The 11,205-nt window shown below is 40.6% G+C and overlaps 1 protein-coding gene across 1 annotated transcript; it reads left to right on the plus strand.

Moving 5' to 3' along the window:
* The first annotated feature begins 4,843 nt into the window (after positions 1-4,843).
* rgs2 (regulator of G protein signaling 2) lies at positions 4,844-7,113 on the plus strand. Its single transcript, XM_021599489.2, has 5 exons — positions 4,844-4,999; positions 5,107-5,190; positions 5,407-5,468; positions 5,709-5,875; positions 6,072-7,113. The coding sequence occupies exons 1-5, from the start codon at positions 4,941-4,943 to the stop codon at positions 6,264-6,266; spliced, it is 567 nt and encodes a 188-aa protein (XP_021455164.1). The 5' UTR covers positions 4,844-4,940; the 3' UTR covers positions 6,267-7,113.
* Positions 7,114-11,205: the final 4,092 nt, after the last annotated feature.

Here is an 11,205-nt window from a genome sequence, read left to right on the forward strand (position 1 = left end):
ATGCAAATTCACAGATTTCCATCACCTCTTTGTTCATGCCACACTGGCATACTGTACCTACAGGCAGCTGTAATTTCTGGGTAAGGACAAACATTTACGTCATCCACCATGCATTTGCATGAAACCAATGGGTGAATGGAAAGATGCAGCACTACTGGCAAGGCAGGTGATTTGTGTGCTATTATATTATCTTGCTGGTGGGGCAAGAACCAGTCATTCAGGTTGGAGCGCTGCGCTGATAATCCACATTATCACTCTGGGTCAGTTGGACATATACACAACTGTATTTTCTTTCATATGAAGACAGGAGATCATATTTGTTGAGTCTAGATCAGGGGTCTCGAACATGTCGCTCATGAGCTACCAGTAGCTCACAGCCCAGCTACGAGTAACTTTACAAACAATTCTGAAAGTGAATGCAACTTTTTATGTGTTCCATCACAAACGGTCATAAACAAAGTATCAGACACTGCAAGGTTCCAGCTACTATCTAATCAATGCAACTTTGACATTATCCCACCCCTGGTTAGCAACTATTGGCTTAAAAAGACAAACCTAAGATAATTTCTTTGACTTTCCAGCAATATTGCCATTCTCTTTCTGTGTGGGGTGTGCGTTTGTCTATCACTCTGTGTGTAGTCAGTTGACGTGATAACCGTCTTGTGGATTGACAGAAATATTTCCTCAAAACCTTCTCAATTAAATGTTAACTACCAAGTAGGCTTACCTCGCAGAAGTCTATCATGAGTAAGTATATCATTAATATATGTATTATTTGTTATTTGCAAACTTTGCCAAGAAAAGAACAGCAGCAGTACAGAACCATCACTCCTCTTGCATATTAGATGACACATTCCTCATCGCTAGAAGCGTAATTAAAGGGCCAGATGCGCAATTAAAGGGGAATTACACTTCAAAATATATTTGTACATTTTTAGACATAGATGACCGTCAGACGAGTCTTGGTGTGTAGCCCAAACTGTTCGGACACTAAAGACAGAAATTGGTAGATCGGCTGTACCGACTTCAGGCGAGTCCCAAGACACTTGTGAGGGTTGTAGAGCAAAATGGAGAACACAATTTTGTTTGTGAGGGTCTCATCTTTCCATAGATGGGTCATAATAGTTTGTACTGTTTGAAAGCTACAGGCGATTTTGTGAGAAGATAAATTTTCGGGATTTCTCATGGTCTGACAAACACCGCTCTAGCTCTGTCAGCTTTCACAGCAGATGCGGAAGTGCGACATAGGCGGATACGGTGGATTGAGATGCAATCCATGCAAAAAAAACATATTTCTATCTTAAACTGGCAGATTTTTATGGTGATTTTTGTGTTATGCTAATTAGATCTTCAGCGGGGTGCAGACAACGAACTTAGGGGCTTTTAAAGAGATTAGAGGTGAAATGGTTTGGGTCATCTTTACAGAAAAAAAACTGGTTGACCTTCAAAACCTGACCAGTGACCGTGCAAATATTTCCAGATAGTGGTTAACTGCATTAGCTTGCACACTGAATTAGGTAATGTCCCTCTTCTTTCATATCAATCTAACAAAGGCACTTATTAAGTTAATTGCAGGTGAGCACATTTCTACAAATTGACTGAGAAGCACTGTCAAAGACAGAAATGCTTGCAGAATTGCAGCTAAAGTAATTTATTTCCAACCACTTCTTCCCACCTTTCTATTTTTACATCTAAGACTCTATTTATAGAGCATCAACAGGAATGTAAGAAAACGAGTTCGATGTGCTATGGCATTCCAATCAGTACTCTCATCTGACATCTTACTTTGTGTTGTCAAGCGGATATTGCATCAAGTTAAGTCCTCCTCATCATACTTTCCATGCATTATTTTCTTGGCATCTCCCACTGCTTGAAAAGATCTGGTTGGATTAATTCATAAGATATATTTTTGTGTCTATAACAGGACAATTTTTCTATTTGATTTTCAATTGGAAGACCACTTGAAGTATGTTAAAAAAACATTTACAAAATGATTTGATAACATTTTTATTTTGGCCTTCCTGCTATTATCCCATTCAAACGCAATGGATAAGAGACTCACTACATGGAACAAAAGATTCTAAAGGATGTTTGTTCTGAAATGTCTGTACTACAGTTGAAGTCGTAAGTTTACATACACTTAGGTTGGAGTCATTCAAAATCGCTTTTCCACCACTCCACGATTTTCTTGTTAACAAACTATAGTTTTGGCAAGTTGGTTAGGACATCAACTTTGTGCATGACACAAGTAATTTTTCCAACATTTGTTCACAGACAGATTATTTGACTTATAATTCACTGTATCACAATTCCAGTGGGTCAGAAGTTGACATACACTAAGTTGACTGTGCCTTTAAACAGCTTGGAAAAATCCAGGAAATTATGTCATAGTTTTAGAAGCTTCTGGTAGGCTCATTGACATCATTTAAGTCAATTGGAGGTGTACCTGTGTATGTATTTCAAGGCCCACCTTCAAACTCACTGCCTCTTTGCTTGACATCATAGGAAAATCAATCCTTGGACGCAATTTCCAAACACCTAAAGGTACAAAGTCCATCTGTACAAACAACAGTACGCAAGTATAAACCCCATGGGACCACGCAGCCATCATACCGCTCAGGAAGGAGACACGTTCTGTCTTCTAGAGATTAACGTATTTTGGTGCGAAAAGTGCAAATCAATCCCAGAACAACAGCAAAGATGCAGGAGAAAACAGGTACAAAAGTATCTATATCCACAGTAAAACTAGTCCTATATCAACATAACCTGAAAGGTCGCTCAGCTAGGAAGAAGCCACTGCTCCAAATCTAGCATAAAAAAGCCAGACTACGGTTTGCAACTGCACATGGGGACAAAGATGATACTTTTTGGAGAAATGTCCTCTGGTCTGATGAAACAGAACTGTTTGGCCATAATGACCATCGTTATGTTTGGAGGAAAAACGGTGAGGCTTGCAAGCCGAAGAACACCATCCCAACCGTGAAGCACGGGGGTGGCAGCATCATGTTGTGGGGATGTTTTGCTGCAGGAGGGACTGGTGAACGTCACAAAAATAGATGGCATCATGAGGATGGAAAATTATGTGGATATATTGAAGCAACATCTCAAGACATCAGTCAGGAAGTTAAAGGTTGGTCGCAAATGGGTCTTCCAAATGGACAATGACCCCAAGCATACTTCCAAAGTTGTGGCAAAATGGCTTAAGGACAACAAAGTCAAGGTTTTAGAGTGGCCATCACAAAGCCCGGACCTCAATCCTATAGGAAATTTGTGGGCAGAACTGAAAAGGCGTGTGCGAGCAAAGAGGCCTACAAACCTGACTCAGTTACAGCAGCTCTGTCAGGAGGAATTCACCCAACTTATTGTGGGAAGCTTGTGGAAGGCTACCCGAAACATTTGACCCATATTAACCTATTTAAAGGCAACGTCCGAGTGTAAACTTCTGACCCACTGGGAATGTGATGAAAGAAATAAAAGCTCAAATCATGCTCTCTACTATTATTCTGACATTTCACATTCTTAAAATGAAGTGGTGACCTAAAACAGGGAATTCCTAACCTAACTGACCTAAAACAGGGAATTCTTACTTGGATTAAATGTCAGGAATTGTGAAAAATTTAGTTTAAATGTATTTGGCTGAGGTGTATGTAAACTTCCAACTGTATATCTGAGAGATATATGAAACTTTTTTATTTTTACATATATTACATGTATTTAACCCCTTATGTATAAACAGTCTCCATATATAGTAACATACATTTTTTCAACTGGTACTGGGGGACCTTCAGACGAGTCTTGGTGTGTAGTCCAAACTGTTTGAACGCTAAAGACAGAAGTTGGTAGATCGGCTGTACCGACTTCAGACGAGTCCCAAGACACTTTTGAGGGTTGTAGAGCATTGTGTTTGTGGGGGTCTCATCTTTCCATAGATGGGTCATAATAGTTTGTACCGTTCGAACGCTACAGGCGATTTTGTGAGAGGATCGATTTTTGGGATGTCTCATGGTCTGACAAACACCGCTCTAGCTCTGTCACTTTTCACCACAGATGCGGAAGTGCGTCAGGTGGATACGGTGGATTGAGACGCAGCCCATGCAAAAAAAAACATATCTCTAGCTTAAACTGACAGATGTTTTAATGATTTTTGTGTTATGCTAATTAGATCATCCGAGGGGTGCAGACATCGACCTTAGGGGCTTTTAAAGAGATTAGACGTGAAAGGGTTTGAGTCATCTTTACAGAAAACAAACCGGCAGAAATGCTTGGAGAATGGCAGCTAAAGTAATTCATTTCCAACCACTTCCTCCCACCTTACTATTTTTATAACTAAGACTCTATTTATAGAGCGTGAACAGCAATGTAGGAAAACGAGTTTGGCGTTCCAACCAGTATGCATCTTACATCTTACTTTGTGTTGTCAAGCAGATTGCATCAAGTTACGTTCTCCTCATCATACTTTTCATGCATTATTTTCTTAACGTCATCCACTGCTTGATAAGATCAGGTTGGATTAGTTCATAAAATATATTTGTTCTATAAGAGCTGATGTGTGTGTGTGTAAGGGGGGGTCCTCTAAACTATATTTTAGTTTTGGGTGGACTTGGTGCGCCTCTATGTCATTGGCCTACCCGGAGTTAAATATGGAAGCACTTTCAGTAGTGTAACCGTTTACACTAAACAACCAATCACATTCCCTAGCACTTATTTTACTGCCGCAGGCTCTCACTGTCAGCAGATGGGCTAGCCAACTGTTCACAGAGTGGGCCAATCAGGTTACAGATCTGTTACTCTAGGCCGGCCTTCCTAGCATGACGATATCAGAAGGAAAATATAAAGTGCTCTGACTGCTCTAGAGGGAGGTAGATTCATTTGACTGCTATAGTCTGCTATATTCAGTTTTTTTACCACAGAATATTGAGTGTGTTGTATCAGATAGAGACATGGCATGTACAGACTGTATGAAGGCGTCAGATTTCTCTATTGATAAAAAAGGAATCAAGTGAGTTAATTATTCTGTTTGTGTAATTCCAGCTGATTATCATGACCTTGTTAAGCAATGATAGCAGTCACATGGAATGATACTAACAGAAAAAAAATATTTTTCAGGAAGAGAAACTGGAGGACAAGGATACGATATCTCTTGAAGATCACATCTTCTTCAAAATCCATGGCAAGAAGAAGATCTTACAGGTAAGGCTCAGGGGTCTGAATCATGTAGTATTGTGGATGTAAATTTGGGAGTACCATACGGCTCCATATCCTAATAATGATCAACCTTGATACATGTATCTAAAAGCAGTAGGTGCTACTACTACTTGTATGCAAGTAGTATATACAAGTCGTTTTTACTACTTGTTTACTGCTACTACTACAGGCCTCTAATGTGACTGTTCTCTCCTTCCTAAGGCCAACAGTGGATGAAGTCAACCAATGGGCACAGTCACTTGACAAACTCCTGAGTCACAAATGTAAATGCCACACCCTGTCTTTTATAGCTCATATGATATCAGCATGACTGTATGAAATGGGCACAAATGTTATAGAGTGAAAATGTACATGAATGAAGTGAGTCATCTTGAAGTACAGTTGGATCTAAACTGCACCTCTGATTGGTTGATATTTGACCGTTCTCAACTCAGCTTGAAGACATTCTACTGCTTGAGAGCTGCTTTGACATTCTCTCTCCTTCCCTCCCTCCTCTCCTGCAGATGGAAAGGCAGCATTTCGGATCTTCCTGAAGTCAGAGTTCTGTGAGGAGAATATAGAGTTCTGGACAGCCTGTGAGGAGTTCAGGACCATCTCGTCTCTAGAGAAACTGTCGTCGAGGGCCAGAAGCATCTATGAAGAGTTCATCCAGTGTGATGCTCCTAAAGAGGTGAGTTTTCCTTTCACTACGTTCAGGAGTCATTCTTAAAGTGCTGATATTAAGCAACAATCTTATAATAAAAATATGGTAACGATAAAGTGATAGGAAACATAACTATTTCCAAACAACTTATATCTAATGCCAATGTGTGATCACTCTGATTGTGCAAAGACTTATTGGTGTTCTTGTCTCTATTTGGTTGCAGATCAACCTGGACTACCAAACGAAAGATGCTATCGTCCAGAGCCTGTGTCTGCCCAGCCTGACGTGTTTCCTGTTGGCCCAGAAGAAGGTGTTCAGCCTGATGGAGAACAACTCGTACCCTCGCTTCATCCACTCTGAGCTCTACAAGGAACTCTGTGCCATTGCCAGGGGAGAAGGGCAATATCTCAAGTCCTAAGATTAACCACTTTCAAGGATTGTCTATGCAGTCCCACATGACATGTTGCACTGACACCATGTAGTTACATGGGATGTAAAACCATTTCACATTTGAGCCATGTGGTCAATGGCAATGCTGTAGTGCACTATTTATAAACAGTACTCTAATGTAGGAAGTACAGTGAATAACTGAAAAGCTTTTCGTTTACATTTTAAAAATGTAAATTCAACTTTGCGCATCCTGCTTTTGAAGATTGAGAAAAAACAATGCAGATCAGACGTAGTCATTTTGATAATGGCTTAAAATGGAACTGCCCATCCTGTGGGGTTTGAATATTCAATTGAGTTAGTTTCACCAAACACCAATACCAGTAAATAACTGTCTAATAACTATTTGCAACTATATGATGCGAGTAAGCACTTTCTGGGACCAGTGGTATAGGTTTAAAATTGGTAACTGTTTTGTTGGAGAGCTGAATGGAGGTGAATGTTTTGCGTCGCATAAAGGTGTTTACACTAAATATTGTAGCGGATGTTGCTTCAAACCACGGATGGGCAGACTTTTTGGTTCGAGGCCCACATCAGGATTTCGAAATTCAACGGAGGGCCGCACAGATATATTATTTTTTTTACAGAAAAAGGGCAGTTATTTGAAAATATATAGGTTCATTATAGTTTCTACATATTTTCTATGTAGTTTTTTTTAACCCCCTGCAGTTCATTGTGGGTGAACTTACTGTAAATAAAACAATAGACAGAGGCAAAGGTATGGTGGCAGCTGGACTGCAATACTGTGTTTCTTTTTTTATTTTGTTGAATACACACATGTCCAATGTCAAGTCTAATAAAATATTGAATTCAGAACATGTCCAGTTATTGGGCCCTGAAGGCTTTAACACTGTGTTTTTAATGATAAAAAGACACTTCAGATCCAATTAAAATTGAACTCCGAGTCATAACAAACCATCATGTCATCGAAAGTGAATGAAGTCCATGACAGGATCAACTATACAGTACGTTTTACCTTGCAACTTCACAGCAGTACCTTGAGGCAGCTGAGGAAGGGGATGTTTTGGTGTAAAGAGATTCCATATATGAGGCCTTCCCAGTCTGCTCCCTTCCAGACCAAATATTTACTCAAAACACAAAATGTCAAAGATATAAATACCTGCATCATATCAATTCCCTTTCCTCACAACTCCTGGATGGAATCTATCTACTGTACACTACCAGACAAATTGTCTGCACAACATCATCTGCACAACACATCCTTTGGCTTCCAGTGGAACAGTGCTCACGCAGCGGAATGGGGTCATATGAATATGGTTCCAGTAAAAATGGTGCTGTGTTCCCGAAAAAAAGATCATGACTGACGCAATGTACAATATCTCTGTGCGTGACTATGGGGATGTGCAGACTTTTGTGTTAATCCTGACATGACAAAGTGTTGTTGGTACAGATGAGCATGAACTCGTGTTAAAAGCTGACACTGAGAAGACAGCTCTCCTCTCTGACAGCTGTCCGGTAGTACTAGGACCCATGGACTCTGTTATGATATTTGACCATTTCTGTTATGAAATGTGACCATTTCTCACCTTACACATCTCAACCCAAACAGACCCAAAATAACTCCATACGCTCCGAACATGCAGGCATAATAAGACATCCATCTAACACATTCTCCCAAATAGACCAAACATAGCTCAATGTTTCTTAGAAGCAGGCTCAATGTTTTGCAAAGGGCAAGTCTTTTCACACTAAACTTCCAGTCAAAACTTCGCAGGAACTATTGTGGTTGGTTTTGGTCGTTTCATTTGACACAGACAGTTTTTCCATCCTAAAAATTACCACTTAGACTGCCCGCCTAAGAATTTCATACACAGCAGAAAAAAACCTGTAATTAACTCCAATGACTGTAATTCTATATTTTAAAGGGAAAGTATACATTCTGGTAATGAAACAATATATATACTGTATATTGGAGTCATTAAAACAATTTTTTCAACCACTCCACAAATGTCTTGTTAACAAACTATAGTTTTGGCAAGTCGGTTAGGACATCTACTTTGTGCATGACAAGTAATTTTTCCAACATTTGTCTACAGACAGATTATTTCACTGTATCACAATTCAAGTGGGTCAGAAGTTTACATACACTAAGTTGACTGTGCCTTTAAACAGCTTGGAAAATTTCAGAAAATGTCATGGCTTTAGAAGCTTCTGATAGGCTAATTGACATCATTTGAGTCCATTGGAGGTGTACCTGTGGATGTATTTCAAGGCCTACCTTCAAACTCAGTGCCTCTTTGCTGGACATTACATTTTCATGGGAAAATCTAAAGAAATCAGCAAAGACCTCTGAAAAAAAATTGTAGACCTCCACAAGTCTGGTTCATCCTTGGGAGCAATTTCCAAACGCCTGAAGGTACCACGTTCATCTGTACAAACAATAGTACGCAAGAAAAACACCATGGGACCACACAGCCGTCATACCTGGTGCTCTTCCATGCCATCCCTGGGAGGGGTACGTCACTTGAGTGGGTTGAGTCACCGATGTGATCTTCCTGTCCGGGTTGGCTCCCTCCTTGGGTTGTGCCGTGGGGGAGATCTTCGTGGGCTATACTCGGGCCTTGTCTCAGGATGGTAAGTTGGTGGTTGGGGATCTCTCTCTAGTGGTGTGGGGGTGGGGTTATATCCTGCCTGTTTGGCCCTGTCCGGGGGTATCGTCGGACAGGGCCACAGTTTCTCCTGGCCCCTCCTGTCTCAGCCTCCAGTACTTATGCTGCAATAGTTTGTGTCGGGGGGCTAGGGTCGGTCTGTTATATCTGGAGTATTTCTCCTTTCTTATCCAGTGTCCTGTGTGAATTTAAGTATGCTCCCTCTAATTCTCTCGGAGGACCTGAGCCCTAGGACCATGCCTCAGGACTACCTGGCCTGATGTCTCCTTGCTGTCCCCAGTCCACTTGGTCATGCTGCTGCTCCAGTTTCAACTGTTCTGCATGCGTCTATGGAACCCTGACCTGTTCACCGGACGTGCTACCTGTCCCAGACCTGCTGTTTTCAATCCTCTAGAGACAGCAGGAACGGCAGAGATACTCTGAATGATTGGCTATGAAAAGCCAACTGACATTTACTCCTGAGGTGCTGACCTGTTGCACCCTCTACAATCACTGTGATTATTATTATTTGACCCTGCTGGTTATCTATGAACATCTGAACATCTTGGAAATGTTCTGTTTTAATCTTCACCCGGCCCAGCCAGAAGAGGACTGGCTACCCCTCATAGCCTGGTTCCTCTGTACAGCACTTCGTGACATCAGCTGATGTTAAGAAGAGCTTCATAAAATTGATACCACTCAGGAACGAGATGCTTTTCTGTCTCCTAGAGATGAATGTACTTTGGTGCGAAAAGTGTAAATCAATCCCAGAACAACAGCAAAGGACCTTGTGAAGATGCTGGAGGAAACAGGTACAAAAATATCTATATCCACAGTAAAACAAGTCCTATATCAACATAACCTGAAAGGCTGCTCAGCAAGGAAGAAACCACTGCTCCAAAACCGCCATAAAAAAGGCAGACTACGGTTTGCAACTGCACATGAGGACAAAGATCATACTTTTTGGAGAAATGTCCTCTGGTCTGATGAAACAAAAATATACCTGTTTGGCCATAATGACCATCATTATGTATGGAGGAAAAAGGGGGGGGCGCTTGCAAGCCGAAGAACACCATCCCAACTGTGAAGCACGGGGGTGGCAGCACCATGTTGTGGGGGTGCTTTGACTGCAGCAGGGAATGGTGCACTTCACAAAATAGATGGCATCATGAGGATGGAAACTTATGTGGATATATTGAAGCAACATTTCAAGACATCAGTCAGGAAGTTAAAGCTTGGTCGCAAATGGGTCTTCCAAATGGACAATGACCCCAAGCATACTTCCAAAGTTGTGGCAAAATGGCTTAAGGACAACAAAGTCAAGGTATTGGAGTGGCCATCACAAAGCCCTGACCTCAATCCTATAGAACATTTGTGGGCAGAACTGAAAAAGCGTGTGAGCAAGGAGGCCTACAAACCTGACTCAGTTACACCAGCTCTGTCAGGATTAATGGGCCAAAATTCACTCAACGTATTGTGGAAGGCTACCCGAAACGTTTGACCCAAGTTAAACCATTTAAAAGGCAATGCTACGAAATACTAATTGAATGTATGTAAACTTCTGACCCACTGGGAATGTGATGAAAGAAATAAAAGCTGAAATTAATCAATCATTCTCTCTGCTATTATTCTGACATTTCACATTCAGAAAATGAAATGGTGATCCTAACTGACCTAAGACAGGGAATTCTTACTCGGATTAAATGTCAGAAATTGTGAAAAACTGATTTTAAATGTATGTGTAAACTTCCGATTTCAACTGTATATACACACACTACTGTTAAAAAGTTTGGGGTCACTTAGAAATGTCCATGTTTTGAAAGAAAAGCACATTTTTTGTCCACTAAAATTATCAGAAATACAGTGTAGACATTGTTAATGTTGTAAATGACTATTGTAGCTGGCAGATTTTTTTAATGGAATATCTACATAGGCGTACAGAGGCTCATTATCAGCAACCATCACTCCTGTGTTCCAATGGCACATTGTGTTAGCTAATCCAAGTTGATCATTTTAAAAAGGGTAATTGATCATTAGAAAACCCTTTTGCAATTATGTTAGCACAGTCAAACTGTTGTGCTGTTAAAAGAAGCAATAAAACTGGCCTTCTTTAGACTAGTTGAGTATCTGGAGCACCAGCATTTGTGGGTTTGTTTACAGGCTCAAAATGGCTATAAACAAACTTTCTTCTGAAACTCGTCAGTCTATTCTTGTTCTGAGAAATGAAGGCTATTCCATGTGAGAAATTGCCAATAAACTGAAGATCTCATACAACGCTGTGTACTACTCCCTTCAAAGAAC

Source organism: Oncorhynchus mykiss, chromosome 30 (genome assembly GCF_013265735.2).
Source record: "Oncorhynchus mykiss isolate Arlee chromosome 30, USDA_OmykA_1.1, whole genome shotgun sequence".
NCBI lineage: Eukaryota > Metazoa > Chordata > Actinopteri > Salmoniformes > Salmonidae > Oncorhynchus > Oncorhynchus mykiss.

Excerpts from the sequence above, each read along its gene's own strand:
- rgs2 (XM_021599489.2), top strand. The coding sequence starts at position 4,941 with ATGGCATGTACAGACTGTATGAAGGCGTCAGATTTCTCTATTGATAAA. Across the intron at positions 5,000-5,106 it reads ATTGATAAAAAAGGAATCAA|GAAGAGAAACTGGAGGACAA; the intron begins GTGAGTTAATTA and ends AATATTTTTCAG. Across the intron at positions 5,876-6,071 it reads AGTGTGATGCTCCTAAAGAG|ATCAACCTGGACTACCAAAC; the intron begins GTGAGTTTTCCT and ends ATTTGGTTGCAG.